Source organism: Drosophila hydei, unplaced genomic scaffold, assembly GCF_003285905.1.
Source record: "Drosophila hydei strain 15085-1641.00,03,60 unplaced genomic scaffold, DhydRS2 tig00000290-arrow-arrow-pilon, whole genome shotgun sequence".
NCBI lineage: Eukaryota > Metazoa > Arthropoda > Insecta > Diptera > Drosophilidae > Drosophila > Drosophila hydei.
In genome coordinates this window covers 1,227,514-1,243,323 of record NW_022045704.1, presented here as the reverse complement: position 1 = coordinate 1,243,323, position 15,810 = coordinate 1,227,514, and the positions used below count along the sequence as shown (strand labels likewise).

The window sequence follows — 15,810 nt, the reverse complement described above, 5'->3', positions numbered from 1 at the left end:
GAAACGCAGCCAGTTCCTGAGTCTTGTTTCTCAGGCCATTGGCGTTCCAGATACCCACACGTAAAGCCATTATTTGTAGGCAAGCTTGGTTATGATGGCCATTAAACTGTTTAGCATGGTTGCTTGTTGGGATTGTACTTCTCGCATCGCTTTGAGCTCGGCATTAATTGCGTCAAACTGACGTTGTTGTTGCTGAAGCATTTCAGTGAACAAAGTGTCACTTGTGGTATTCTTATTTGACGGTCCACCTCTAGCGGCCTGTGCGTAAGAAACACCACTAATAGGCGTTGCAAAGCTCGTGGCTTGGGTAATGCTCCGGGGCCTTGTAATTTCGGAAGCAGTACTCGGACCCGTAGACGGTGTTTGTGTGGGACTCCTTTTTTGTGCTGGGGATTGCAATTTGCGCAACCGCTTGTATACTTGGCAGCCCTTATAGTTGGCTGGGTGCTGTAACTCACAGTGCACACAAGTTGGTGCCTGGTCCTTTTCGCGGGTGCAGTCTTTGGATGCGTGTTTCCCGGCGCAACGCACACATCTGGGAGCTTTGTGGCAGTAGCGTTGTGTGTGTCCAAATTCTTGACAGCGATGGCATTGTGTCAGGTCGTTGTATCTTCTTGGCAGTTCCACTGTGCAGCGTTGCCTGCAGACAACTCGAATGTCCAAAATTTCTTTGTTGTTGGGGGCCTGAGCCACGTCAACAAAAAATATATTTAGCGGTGTTTTGTCCATACGGCTCAGTGGGTTGTGCACATTTGTAATTGTGTGGCCTTTGGTTTCCAATTCCTTTTTAATTAGTGTTGTATCAGTGCTGGAGTGAAGCCCTTTGAACACGACTCTATATGGTTTGTCCTCCTTAAGCTGGTAGCAGTGGAACTCCAATTCCAGCTTAGTAAAGTGGTCTATAACTCTGCGATAGTCCTCACTGCATTGGGTTAATACACCTATGTTATTCTTCTTTGGCTTAATTACGTATGATTTAGCATCAATTACTTTATCTATTATCTGTTGAAGTAGGGCCACAGACTTGATGTTTGGACACCATATGGGGGGCGGACGAGGTTTCGGTGTAGTTTGCTGGTCGGTCAATACTGGGGCTTCTGGAGCTACAGGTGATTCGCTGTAGTCTTCATCTTCTTCTACGAGCAGTGAAAATCGATTTTCTGATATTAATGCTGCATTGCTGGTGCTTGGTTCGTCGAAGATGAGCCTTTTCTTGATGGTTTTTGGTGAATTTGGCTGTTTACGTTTCGTGTTTTTGTTGTTAGTGATGCCTTGCACGGAGGCGATATCTATTTTTGAGTTTATTGGCATGATGGAGGCTTGCCTATTTGCCATCACAACGTTAAGCTGGGCTTGCATTTCTGCATTTACCTTTACAGCTGTAGCGAGGTTATTGACATTAGATGTCATCGCGGATTGAACCAGTTTTTAGCTTATCAATAATAAATAAGTGGCTTTAGCAGGTGTCATGCTCCATGAATAAACTTAGTTCTTGACTGCTTAATCCCAGGTCCCAGCGCAGCGGCATATGTGCTTTCCATTCGAAAGTCTTTGCCTGGCTGCCTGGCGCCATTCACCCAGCGCGCTGGCAGTTCAGCGGGGTCGTCCAATATAATTGTTAGCTTCTGGCCAGGCACGCGCGACCATTCGATGAACCCACACGAGTTGCCGGACAGCAAAAGCCGCTACAGCCGAGGCGCTTGCTCCCAAATCATGTGAGATATTCGCGTGTGTGATCGTAGCGTGCCTGGGCTAAAAGTCACTTATGGCTAGGACCTGATGTAGTAGCGAGCATTAGGATTGGCTGCCACCCACAATAGCAAAAGTCAAATGGAAGCAGAGCGAGTGAGGGAGATAGGGGCAGAGACAGGAAAGCTTTGGGTAAGGGAGAAAGAGAGGCGTAAGGATTGAAAGTAAGAGATTTATAGAGAGAGTTGCAGGGGGAGAGGGAGAGAAAGAAGGAGAGCAGAAAGACATGGAGAGAGAGAGAGAGAGTCTGAAATAATGATAAAGTAAGAAAGAGATAGAAAATAAGAATGAGACAGAAAGATAGAGAAGCAGAATGGAAGATGATCAAAGATAGATTGAAACTGATATGCAGAGAGAGAAAAAGGAGCTAAAAGCAGATAAAATAGAATCAAAAGACAGAGAGTGGGATCAGGAAATATATATATATTTGTACAGAAAGATGTGGAGAAAGAGTGTAAGCGAGCGAGGGAGAGAAAAAGTATTCATTCGACGAACAGAAAGAGAGTAAAAGAGTGGAAGATGAGACTCCTTGCTACTCCGAAGTTTTTCCATTGCTCTATTAACTAGCAGGATAAATTTATGCCTTTCTACACTTTGGTTTTCACACAACCTTTAGTTGAAATTTTTGTTACCTTATCAACAGCATTAGCTGTGTTCAATAAATTAATTGCTAGGTCTGCCCCCTTTGGCAAAATGTTGCAATGGAATCAAGCGATTTATGAATGCCTTTCATAACACATCATTAGCAACATTTTGGTCAGAATTTATAGCGCAATGGAATTCGAAAACGTTTAACGAGCTTGTTCTAAACATTTAGTGGCTCAGGCTAACCAAATTCGGCTGAAGCCAAATGGCCAACAAGTGCGCAACGATGCGATGTTCAGTCGTTAGTTTGGCTTAAATGTTGCAGATGCAGAAACCAATTACAGTTGCACATGCATATGCAAACGTGTGTGTGTGTGTGTGTGTGTGTGCGCATAAATTTGTCGCATGCCCCTGGACATGGGACGACTCGGTTTCGATGAGCTTTTAGTGTTAATTTATAGCAACACAGCTGGAATCAAAATGGCGTCTTTTCTTTCCAATTCGACTGCTTGGCAGGCTGCACTGCTTAAACCTGCTTGTCAAACGACAACAACAACATCAGCAGCAGCCACAGCAACAACAACAACAACAACAACAGTAACAGTAAGTGGCGTTATGCAATCGTCGCGTCACCCGCTCAAAATGCATTTCTTGTAATAGACTTAACGTGACTTGGTCTTGAGAAACCAATTACAGAGCCACATTAATATTGGCAACATTTTCAAGCTAGCATGCAACAAAATTTTAATTAAGGACACTTTGCCTGCTCACAGACACACACACATGTAGTGGAGTGGGGGTGTTGCCAAAACTAATCTTATCAACATTTTGGCAATTAGTTTTGCCTTTTCATTTATACAGAAGCTGCCTTTATGGCTGGCTGGCTGGCTGCCTGCTTGCCTGCCTGTCTACTTGACTGCCTGTTTGTTGCCCATAAATGCATTTTAATTTCTTTATTTACAACAACTATAAATCATGGCCTAGGTGTTTTACCATAATTCAAAGCTACTCGCATTCGCACTATTTTTGCAAACATTTCGTTTCGTCTTCGCTTCGTAATGTGTGTTGTTTTTTTTCTTTTTGTTTTTATTGCTAATGGAAAATGGCCAGTGGAGCGCTGGCTGGCTGGCTAGCTGGCTAGCTGGCCGGCAGGCCTCTGCTGGTGTTGTAAAAATTCCAAAAATACCGTCGCACCGCGTTGATCACGTCTGCTGGCCGTTGGCCGTTGGCAGTTGGCAGTTGGCAGTTGGCAGTTGGCCGTTTGGCAGCCGGCTTCATTAGGTGACGTACGTACATATTAATTTAAACGCTGCATTTATGGTCAACGGGCCGCTGTGACATTAAATCATCATCTCAATCCAAGTCCGGGGCGTCGTTTGATCTGCGTCCGTTTTCGATATGTCGGGCGCATATGGAAATCGTTGCAACATTGCCACGCAATGCACGCGCACATTGCATGCGCCGCTTAATTGGCAACACTTCATACATGTTGGCAACACAGCAGCGGAATGCGGCGGCATTTGGAAATTAAATTCAAATTAATAGCAAAGAGATAATTCAAATATATACATCTACGTACAAAATCATAAGTAATTGGATTAATTGTCTAGATCGCTTACACTGCTTCTTTATCTTCCCCCGACTCGACGCGACTCCCGACGCCGCTCGACTCGGTTCGATTTGATATATAAATCAAGGAAATGTCAGAAATTTGCCATGAGTTGTCGCCGTGGCATGTGTTTGTCAAATCAATGCAGCTTTGTGTAAATTACTCATTAAAAATGAAATAAATTTAATGCTAGCCGGCATAAATCACGGCCCATAAACTGTAGCACAAACTCCAGCAATTGCCACAGCAAATCTTCAAACAAAAGTAAAAAAAACTAGGAAAAACACACGAAATCGTATTATGAAAATTTTCATTTCTTGACTTGACTTGACTTGTTATTGTTGTTGTTGTTGTTGCTTAAGAGACGCCAATTAGATATTTTATTGCTAATGTGCGCCTGTCAGCTGTGCTCGAGCTCGAGCTCGAGCTCGAGTGTCCAGCTCGGCTGTCCAATATGTACGGGCGCTGTCTACATCAATTAAAAGCGCATTTGACAATGATATTCGCTTTGGCTCTGGGGTCCGCTCCGCTGCTGCCATTTGCCGGGTGGGCAACCTGATCACTGATCACAACTGATCACTGCTGATCACTTGTGCAGAAATGAATCCAAATTGGCCACAAAAAAAGCCAGCCGAAAGCTGACTCTTTGATTACACCAGCTCAACTGAAGCATTTCGTGCATACACTTCAAATAATCGGGTGGCAGTAGGAAATAATTCGATTCTGAATATCTAGAAATTTTTTTGGAATTTTTAAAAAATCTTTTATAAGAAATAATTAAATCTCTAGAGAAGCAAAAGAATTAAACAGCATGACCAAATAAGAGCTATATGAAAAGAAATGGAGTCAAGCAAAAAATGGTTGCAGTTATAATATTGAATTTAGTTTTATGTCAAAGTCTCATGTATGCCATTATATAAAATATATCATATTATGCCAAATAAAAATAACTTTTCCCAAACTTATCAACTATGCGATGCGTTGCTCATGAACTGAAGCCATGGGAACGATTGACATCAAGACGAAATTAAATACCAGATTTTTGATAATATTTTAAAATATTTTTGTACATTCGACAGATGTAATACAATTTATAATCAAATGGCAAATATTAATAAACACTTTAAATATTAAATGTTATCGATAACTTGAACCACTGCACACATATAGTTATCGAAAATAGTATCACTCTTGCTTGGTCAGCCGCTGCTATAAAAAAAAGTTGCTATAAATTAATTCATTTCTTTACAGTTTTGTGCATTTAAACTTATGTACACTTACGCTTTAGTTTGTCATATTTGTTAAGGCTAATATATTAATTAAGCTCATGAGAAAGCTACTTAAGCCACATCATTTAGATGCATCTGCCTATTAGCGCCTGTGCTTGAATTTATCCATGTGGCTTGGCACATTGATTAAGTTATACATATTGGCCACATTGGCAAGTTGGACAGCAACAAGCAGGCAACATTGGCAACAGCGACAGCAACAAAGTTGCTGCTTACAAATTATCAACAGCCAAGCAAGGCAACGGGGCCCCCGTGCTGGGCAAACATGCAGGCTTGACTAAAACAAATGTTAAATGTTTGAAAATCGTAACAAAGTCGCATGCAATATGTGGCAATATCTATGATACACACACACAGAGACATGGCGAAGACAATGACCATATTTGTTTGGCAAAAAGCTAATGATGTGGTGGCTGTGGCTCGGGCTTGGGCTGCCGTTGGCTCGTGTTTTAATTGTGAAATTGAAATGCGCCGCAATAAATTGTGAGATGGCCAAAAACCACGACGATGTATTGCAGGTTTGTTTGAAACAATTTTGTTATACATATATTCGCGCTGTGTCCTGTGCGCCAGTTCAATTACAGCTCAATTTCATGGCTGTGGCAGACGTAGGTCCATTTAGAGCGCTTGGCGACAATTTGTTTATGGAACCGCCATGGACTCTAAAATGGTGCGCCGCATAAATCATGCAGTCCACTTGGTCGCATTGTCAATTGCAGGTGCTCAGTAATTGGGCTAGGCAGCAGCGGCAGCAACATCACCCACCAACAGCAGCAGCAGCAGCAACATGCATCATTTTGGCATTAAACGTGCTTCATCCCTGGGGGCATTTGTTATTAAAGCCGAAAATAAAAAAATAGAAAACAATTTTGCATGCTGCTCCATTTGCAATTAGATCGGCGTGTTGGCCGCGGGGCGAGCAATTTGCTGTGCAACATGTTGCAAGAGCTAGCTGGCATTTAATATCTTCATTTCGCAGTGCGTGTCTCTTTACCTTTGCACTGTGGGCCACATTCGCCCGTTGTGCTAATGACATCATTTGGCTGGCTAAGTCGGCAAACAAGTTGCACATAATTAAAAAAGAAAAAAAAAGAAGAAAAACAACAGCAATAGCAACAGCAACAGCAGCCATAAGTGGCAGATTGCATGCGGCGTTGCTTGCAACACGCGGCCAAAGCGTAACTCATAAATGTGGCAAAACGCAAAACGCAAAACGACTTCCTGCTCCTCGAACATGTCATGTCTCGGGCAGCAAACATGCAGCCAAGGCAGTGGAACAGTGCAACGGCAACACCATATCTCATACACGCAGGCGCCTCTTCAATAGATGCCTCTGCCGCCTCAACTGGCGGCCTCTTCAGTCAATAAAAACCGAAACGCTGGCAAAAATGTTGCTCAACTCAGCGAGAAGCGGCAGCAGCCGCAGCAGCCGCATGCCAACATGATTTTTCTTGCTTTTTCATTATAATGCTATTGCGACATTTTTGTGTTTGCTGCTCTCTGCGAAATCAAAGCACGCCAAGCAACAACAGCGGCAGCAGGAGCCACAGCAACATCATCAATTCAACATGTTGCAGGCGGCGCTGGCAACAAATCGCTGGCAAAATTGTGCGCGCTATAAATTTATGTTGGAAACATCAAATCGACGTAAATTACGCGCCGCCTGACTGCCACACACTCAACTAGCAGGCGGCGCTTTGGCTGTTAAATTCTTGACTTGTCTCGACTTGCAATTTAGCAATAGCAACAGCAACAGCAACAGCAATGGCAATCGCTGCAGAGGACTTTCCAAGATGTAGTGACTCGGCCAAGACATTAATTCGCGCGTACTTAACACGACTTGGCCACGTCTCCAGCGGCAGTGTCATCTATCTGTAATACAAACGCATGCCTTGATTAAAGAGCAGCCAGCAGCAGAGCAGTAAAACGAGCCGAGCCAACAAATTGCTGATTGTAATTGATTTAAATACGTTGATGATGCGTTGCAAATAACTTAGAGCAGCAGTTAATTATATAGATGTATATAGATATATATATATATCTCCCCCTCTCTCTATAGAGGCTTACATAGATGCTATATGGGCGCACATTTTTGCTTAATTGTTGCTAGATTCGTTTCTCGCACAGCGAATTGGCGGCGTGAAAGCTGGCAATAGCTGCAACAGTTGCCAATTATCAATGTGATTAATGCCTTCTGTCAAATTGCATATTCGTAAGCGCGATTCATAGTAAGTTTCCCCATCAGTTATCCTGGATCGCAAACAAACAAATTTGCAATAAACTGCACACAGCACGGTCACCGGTGAAAAGGCAATTTTCTGCAGGGTTAAAGGCAACAGGCAACAGGCAACAGTCAACGGACAACGGGCCAAGCAGCAACATTCAAACAGGCAACTGGCAACAACTTCAATTACAATCACGTCAACATTATTTTCAAACGCAACGAGATATATTTCTATTAGCCGATTTAATGTCAGCATAATTAATCACATTCTATAATGTACAACAACAACAACAGCAGCAGCAGCAGCGACGGCAGCAGGGTCAACAGTTCAGCTTATGTTATTGGCTTGGTTCGAGAGATTGGCCAAAAGTAGAGACCTTCACACTTTGTTTATTTATTGGCCACATTGCGTAGGTTGTAGCTGTGTGCATTTCGTTTGGCTTTTATTATTCGCTTGGCTCTAGGCCAAACTCTTTAGCCAGACGAATTTGCTTAGCACTTATTGTTGACGGCAAAAAGATTTCCTTTCTTCAACTTGGGAAAAGGCTTGAGGCGCTGCTGAAGTTTCTAAAAACTTTTATCGAATCAACGAGCCACTTATGATACTAACGGAAATAGCAAAAGAAAAAAAATAGTTAAACTTGGCTAAATTTGATCGGCTTATCAAATTTTCAACTAGCTTTGATTTATTTTATATTATTTTTTATTTGGCATTTGCAGCGTGCTGATGTTAATCAATTTGCGCAAATTAAAAATTAATTGCAAATTTATTGCTTTTAATTTTCCAATCGTTGATTTATGCCACCAGAAATCGCACCAGCAACAACAACAACAACAGCAGCCGCAGCAGCAGCAGCAACTGCGCATTGCCCAACATTTGGTGCCCCTGTTGTGGCTTTGCATCGGGTGCACTTAAGATATTTGTAAAGCTGTTATTACTTTATTGATACTTAAATATATATTAAACGGGAGTGACTAGAGAGAGCGTAAAGCAGATACCCTGTTAAATCTGAATATATAAGAAAAATACAATGAAGCTAACCTACTTTGCTTCCCTACTTGCTGAGATGCAATGAGAATTGCATGGAAAGGATATAGAGAGAGAGAGAGAGAGAGAGAGAGAGAGAGATATGCAGAGATGCACAGAAAAAGCCAGAGGGAGCAAGAGAAAGATACAGATACATTTCGAAGATAGAGAGAGAGAGAGAAAAATAAAAGGTTATAAAATGAAGAAGGAGAGACGGAGACTGAGAGAGAGCTATACAAACAGATAAAGAGAAAAAGAGAGAATAACATTGAGAGAGAGAGAAAGAGAGAGAATGGTAGGGATAGAAAGCGAAAGAAATGGAGAAGAGAAAAGAGTCGAGAATATACAGAGATGGTGGAAGAGGCAAAGGAAGAGAGAAAGCAGAGAGCCTGGAGAACAGAAACAGAAAGGAGAGAAGCAAGATGATGAAAAGCAGGCGATAGAAGAGAGGCTAGAGAAGAGAGATAGAGGAGAGAGATAGAGAAGGAAAAAGTTAAAAGAGAGACAAAGAAGAGTGAAGAGAGAAGAGAGGAGAAAAACAGAGAAGAAAGGGCAGTGAAGAAAGCAGAACGTAGAGAAAGAAATTTAGAACAAAGAAAGAAAAAAGGGGTTGGAAGAGATGATAGAGAAATATAGGATAAGGAAAGAGTGGCATAAAGAGGGAGACAGGTAGACAGGTAGAGAGGAAGTAAAAGTGGAATAAAGAAAAAGGGAAAAGAAGATATATACTAAAGAGCACGTGAGGAATCAGAGGAGGAACCAGGAGAAGAACATTAACTCTGCCCATTATTATAAATTTGTCAAAATTGAATATAAAATAGAGAGAGAGAGAGAGAGGGAGAGGCAGAATGAGATAGAGAAATAGAGGGGGAAGAAAGAGAAAAAGTGATCTTCATTTGCTCCCACAATGCCTTGATCCATCTTCAGCGAGACCTATAAGAATAGAGTGAGAGGCAAGAGGCATCTTCTCTTAAGATAGAAGAACAGAGCAAGAGAAAGAGAAACTTCTCTAGCTCTCATTCTCACTCTATTCTTGTCAACTCCCTCTCAGTATTTCATACCCATTCTTGCTTAGTTCTTTAGAATGATTTCATATTCAGCCTGTCCTATGTGTCTCTTATAGTCGGGTACACCTGCCGTCTGCTCTTTAGTACAGGGTATAGTTGTGCTATCGCCGTGAGCTAATTGTAGGTTTTGCATTTTAGCACCGATAAGCGAAAAGCAGTACCAAGTGGTCATTGCAATAAAAGCTGTTTAGCTTGAGCTCGTTTTTGGCCTAAGAACCAAATCGGAAGCCGCGTATCAATGTCATAAATAATATTCAAGATTGCATTAGGCGTTTGGGCGGCATTGACAATCTGGCTGTGTGGTTCTTCATGATGGTTTAGCTGCGGGCTGGGCTAATAATGATATTCGAATTGATACGCTTTTGGGACTGCCCAAATTATTCAAAAGTCCAAATGCCAAACGATTGGGCGAGCTCAACGGGCAACGACGTTGGGTCTCTGGCCAATTGTCTTGGCCAGATGATCAGTGGACCATTGCCACCAGACGCGAGTGCCTGCAAGAAAAAGAAGAAAAACAATTTATGCAGCCAGCAAAATGCAACAATAAATCTCATTTTATGCAGCGCAGCGAGAACGGCCCTTTTATAGGTAACGCTAATGTAGCCCAAAATTGAACTTGACATTTGAATGCCCAATTAACCGTGACGTGTGCGCGAGCAGCCCCAGCCTCGGCCTCAGCAGAAGCCTCATCCTCAAGCTCCGGCTCCACTTTAGCTGGACAGTTGGAGCAGCGACTCTCCATTTGAGGTCAACTTTTTGGGCATTCCAATGCGTTATGTTTTATTGGAGCAATATAGCAGTGCATTGTGCGAATTTATATACATATATACATACATATATATATATGTATATACATACATGCATAAATATATTCACATCAGCTTTGGCTGCTAATTAACCCACTTTCTAAGACCGCGCGACCTTTTTTTATCTGCGCCATTCGAATCACGGGCCAGCCATGTGCACAATTTGCCTGCCATTAAAAAGAAGGAGAAAATGTGCTCAATGGACATTAGATATTGGATGTTGGAAGTTGGATGTTGGACATTGGTCAGTTTGGTCAGCTTGGACTGCATGCGATTCTCACGCATGCCAAATCGGCGATGCCGTTATTGCATGCAAGTTTGGCTGGTTGTTGTCTTCCTCCTATAAAATCACGATAAATATTTATACCGCACTTAGATTTATGGTGATTCATATCGCTCCAGCAGAAGTCATCGGCCAATGGGCATCGGCCATAAACATTTTTATTAGCCATAATTGCACAATCCCAGCATCCGATTCATTTGCGTGCATTGGCCAAAAGCGTCAAATCGCCAGATATGAATATGTTTATTAACTGCCTGGCCAACTTGTGGCATGGCATTTGTCATCAGACTTGACAGGGCACAAGATTTCGTTATCTAGCTTAGCCTTGACACGCTCCATGCAATCGATAAATGGCCCTAACGCTTTGGCTAATAGCCGTAATCGTAAAAGGCCTGAAAACTAATTTGCCAGCACATAAAATGCAACATTTAAATTAATAGAATTATGTTCGCTAATTTTGTTTAATAGCTCAACTAGCGCACAAGTCCCGCGGCCTCACAATCACCTCCTCTACGGATATATATATATTATATACATATATATATTTATATATATATATATATATATATATATATATATATATATTTATGCAAATGCATTTGTCCATAGCGAATTGACTTATAGCCCAGAGCTGGGCAGCTTTATGGACTTATATTATAATCTCTTTACTTTTGTTTTATTAGACCAAAGGCAATGCTTCAATTAGACTTAAGGTTTCAATTTATTTTATATAAATAATTTGAAAATGTATTTTGAAATGTCAAAATACTTTCAATAAATAACAAATTGATATTTTTATTTGAAATTAAATGAATTGAAATTTTTAAATTATGGTGTAAAGAAATTAATGTTGATGAAGAGCAGCTGAGCTGATGATTGGCTCGACTATGCCTCTGCATGAAGCCAATGATCTCGAAAATTATAAAATGTAGAGAGCTGCAATTTAAAATATAGACAAGGTACTTTTTAGTCGGCTACTCCTTACATTTTTTAAATAGATGAAAATTTATATCAATACTTAAAGCATTTCTTAAACGGAATGCTAGAGACTTTATACTATTAAATATTTATATTTTAAATAATCTTACTTATTAAAATAATTAATTTATTAAGATAATTTCAATAACTTAATTTATAATAATTTATATTTATATATATATTACTAAATTTTTTAATTTATTATTTTTTAAATATTTTATATTTTAATTTCTTTATATTGTTAATATTTGAAACTTGATAAATTGCAAATTTTCGAACTCTTATTGTTTCTAGTTTTCAATCAGATTTTCAATAAATTTTGTTTTTGGCTTTGCATAACTTTTATTTATTTATTTTCATTCTTTTTCAGCACTTTTGTGCAGCCTTCAGGTTCGGTTTGTTATAAATAAACGTCTGATCAATGACACATTGGCAATCGTAAACTGTGATAATGTATTTGACTGTGCAATTGGGCTTGGTGGTGGCCCCGGACCATGGGAGTATTTGGGGCCCTGTCAGACGCGTAAGTGGCGCTAAGTGTTTTCTCTTGTTATTTACAAATGCAAATTGTCGAATGACAAAATTCATTTCAATTGCTGCAATTTATTGCAAGCGCAGTCGCAGTGGCCGTGCTTCCTTTTGACCCAGTTTGTGTGCGCGTTTGGCCAGCAGGCCGCAGCACTAATACCAAGCATCCTCCTTCCATGGACAAACTAGTTTCAAGTTATTTAACGCATGCATTGCGTGTGTCAGCAGTCGACATCAGAGAGAGATATTTAGATATATATATGTGTATGCATTTGTGCGCTGGCCTTGATCTAGAATTTCGATTTTCCGATGCTTGCGATTTCGTTTGCGTTATGAGAGAAGAGCATGTCCCAATGCTCAGACGTACAACTCGGCGTATGCGCGATGGCATGTGATCTTCGCTCGCGGTTGCGTAATCTCGTTTTGTGTACTAAGTACCGGTTTAAACGCACACTGGACCAGTTCACAATTTAGACTCATATGCATCTAAGTATGCAGCAGAGCCAAGCCAACACAAGCCAGGCCAAGTCTAGCCAGGCCGAGCCGCATTGAGTTGAGTTAAGTTTTTTTCTGCACTTATAATTTATTGAGAAATTTAATTGAATTCGCTTGCTAACTAACTGGCCAACCGGTCGTATAATTTTGGCCCCTGATTACAGATTGAGCAATTGCATGACGTGTTAAACACTTGGCTTTCGATAGCGCCCCATATCTTTCGAAAACAATTGGTTCTATTCGGCTGCTTCATAGCAAAACAGTTGTTAGTTCGTTACGGTTTGTACTATAAATAGAAGTCGATCATTTTAAGAAGTTCAGTTTACTTTCTGGATTGAGTTACACAATATGAAGTGCATAATTGCTCTGGCGTTGCTTCTGATATTGGCGGACTTGGCTTTGGTCCAGCACGTTGACGATGATGCCTATTATAATTATAATGTACAAAAATCTCATTTTGACAAAATCAACAAAGGTACGTCTGATTGAATTAATATTTAATGGAATTTTGTAGCTAACTTTTTGCGTCTTGCAGCCATTTGCTACACGAAGCCAGACTATGGAAAATGCCAAGGAAATCGTCAACTTTGGTTCTTCAACAAGTACAAGTCCAAGTGCGAGAAGTTCAAATACTCGAATTGCGGCGGAAATCAAAATCGTTTCTATACCAAAGATGAATGCGATATATTTTGCACCGAAAAAGTCAGCGAGTGGCTGAAAACAGATATTGGCCGTGCAGGTTGACGAATATTTAATTATTATTAATTATTATTTAATTATTATTAAATAAAATAAACGAATAAGAGTGCTCTAGTCGTAAGTGCCCTGCTAGAGTACACACTGCGAAAAACTGATATATCAATCATTCGTTTTTTCTCTCTTGAAAGCATCAAATAAACACAGCTCGTAATCTTGGGTGGCGCCTGGGCTGCGCTTGTGGGTTGCCGACTTTGATCTGAAAGTTAAAATTTGACTATGGGAAAAAGGAATTTAGAGAGGCGTACGTAGCGTCTTACAATTAGTTATCCGTCGTGCGTCTTAGCCTGTGCAACGATCGAGTGCTCCTAGTTAGCCTGGATGCAACAGAAATATCAAGTTGCCCTGAAAGAAAGCAGTAAATAAATAACTATAAATCGATAACTAAAAATCAATAAAAATATAAATTTAAATGTTGGATTTTTCAATATATATATTATGATCAATCAGAGCAGTTTGTGCTACGATAACAACGATCTAAAGATTGAAAGATTATTTTGAATCAAGCAGTAGACCTAGAATTGAGATTGTAAAAATATGTTTCAACGAAGTATTATTAATTGCATGATTAGCAACAGGGAGTCTATTACAAGTAAACGTCATTGATTAGCCACACAGAAAATGTTTAATTAAGTGAGGTCATATTGCTTATATTTGCGTAGGGGATCAGGGAGTTGGCATAGCAGAGATGAAGCCTTCTATCATCTGCTCACATAAATAACCTAAAACTAAATATAGAAAATACTTACAAAGTTCTTAGTTAAGTTTAGGAGAGTATCAAACTATACTTAGTAAAATGTCTAATTGAAATCATCGCAAAGCTAATCAATTGTAGGGAACAAACGTCGCGTCACTCAACTACATATATTTAAAGCCAATTAACAGTAGGTACACCAAAACAGATTTCCATTTTGAGCTGCTGCTATAAAACAGCCTCGCACAGATTTTGTTCTTACAGTGCTTCATTAGGCTCGATCAGATCGAAAATGAAAATTGCCTCAGCTCTATATTGCTTTTTTGCCCTGTTGATGATGTCGGCAACAGAGCGAACAGCATTGGAACAGCAGATAGAGTTCAGAAATCGTAAGTCATATTGCTCCCAGAGAGCATTTCGAATAATTTTATTCGCTCTTCCTGCAGGCATTTGCTCAGCGCATCCTCAATATGGCAAATGCAACGGACATCGACGGTTGTGGTATTATAATCCCACTTACAAGCATTGTCAAACATTTATTCACTCCAACTGCGGCGGCAATGGCAACAGGTTCTTCTCTAGAGAGCAGTGCCTTAAATTTTGCGTACTCCCTAAACTCAACTAGAGGAAAAGATATAGGAGTGTGTTGAGAATACGATGAATTCTGTTAAATTTAAATATTATTGAAAATTAAAACTAGAGTGTAGATCGATATTCTGAAGAAAGTCCGAAGGACACCAAGAAATTTTAGTATAATATAAATATTATACATATATAAATATATTTCAAATGTAAAATGTATTTTAAAAAAATCACATTTGTGATTTTAGAGTAAATTAAATGTAATATCAGTTAATACAGGCATATGCTTACAGCAGGTCAGGTGCGGTCTGTTAGACTTCGAAAAGCTTTCTATTGGTTGCTCTAACTGGAACATGATGCACACTGAACAAGAATGCAATAAATATTGCACGAAAAAATTAAGAATAAAGAATGTCATGTTTGTACCTACATGTATAGAATATATTACATCTGTTAAATGATAAAAAAGTTTACAAAGAAATATATCTCAAAAAGAAAATTAATAGAAAAAAGTATTTTGAAAATATTTTGTTATATATAGTATAGCTTTAAAACTTGTATTATTACAATAAAATTAAATTAAAAGGAAAAGGTAGTGTAGAAATATTCTTTGCTAATTTGAATTCTTAACATAGTAAGAAAATGGTCTAAGCCCTAAAATATATATTTTATATATACTTATTATGTATACAAAATATATAAAATTGTTTATATCTGAAATATCAAAAAAAAATATCTTAAAAAAATGTATTTCAAAATAACAACATAGAAAAATTGTACCTAGTTAATGTTTATTACTATTGTAAAATGAATAGAAAAATATCAGTGCTAAAAGTGATTCAATTCTCAACAAAGTCAAAAGGCAAGCAACAAATAGGTGAGAATAAAATGTTTTCTTGGAACATTGCGCATTTGTTGCGGCAACTAAATTACGAATCGCTAGCGTTTCCAGGCACTCGCCAGAAGCGCGTTTCACCGACGAACGGCGATTTTTTGGTACAATTTTTAGCAGGCGAGCAGCAATGTGCAATACACATAAAACAGCTGCCGAGTGCTTTGCTAATTTACAGTTGGTTTAAATAGACAGCAAGTGTACACACGATAATACAGTCACACACACGCACGCGTAAGTGAGCAA

At 39.6% G+C, this 15,810-nt stretch overlaps 2 protein-coding genes across 2 annotated transcripts; both read left to right on the top strand.

Moving 5' to 3' along the window:
• The first annotated feature begins 12,919 nt into the window (after positions 1–12,919).
• Positions 12,920–13,477, top strand: LOC111594810 (protease inhibitor carrapatin-like). Its single transcript, XM_023308273.2, has 2 exons — positions 12,920–13,115; positions 13,176–13,477. Exons 1-2 carry the CDS (start codon positions 12,989–12,991, stop codon positions 13,382–13,384), a joined length of 336 nt encoding a protein of 111 aa, XP_023164041.2. The 5' UTR covers positions 12,920–12,988; the 3' UTR covers positions 13,385–13,477.
• Positions 13,478–14,341: 864 nt separating this feature from the next.
• LOC111594824 (kunitz-type serine protease inhibitor 2-like) lies at positions 14,342–14,818 on the top strand. Its single transcript, XM_023308289.2, has 2 exons — positions 14,342–14,479; positions 14,537–14,818. Exons 1-2 carry the CDS (start codon positions 14,383–14,385, stop codon positions 14,713–14,715), a joined length of 276 nt encoding a protein of 91 aa, XP_023164057.1. The 5' UTR covers positions 14,342–14,382; the 3' UTR covers positions 14,716–14,818.
• Positions 14,819–15,810: the final 992 nt, after the last annotated feature.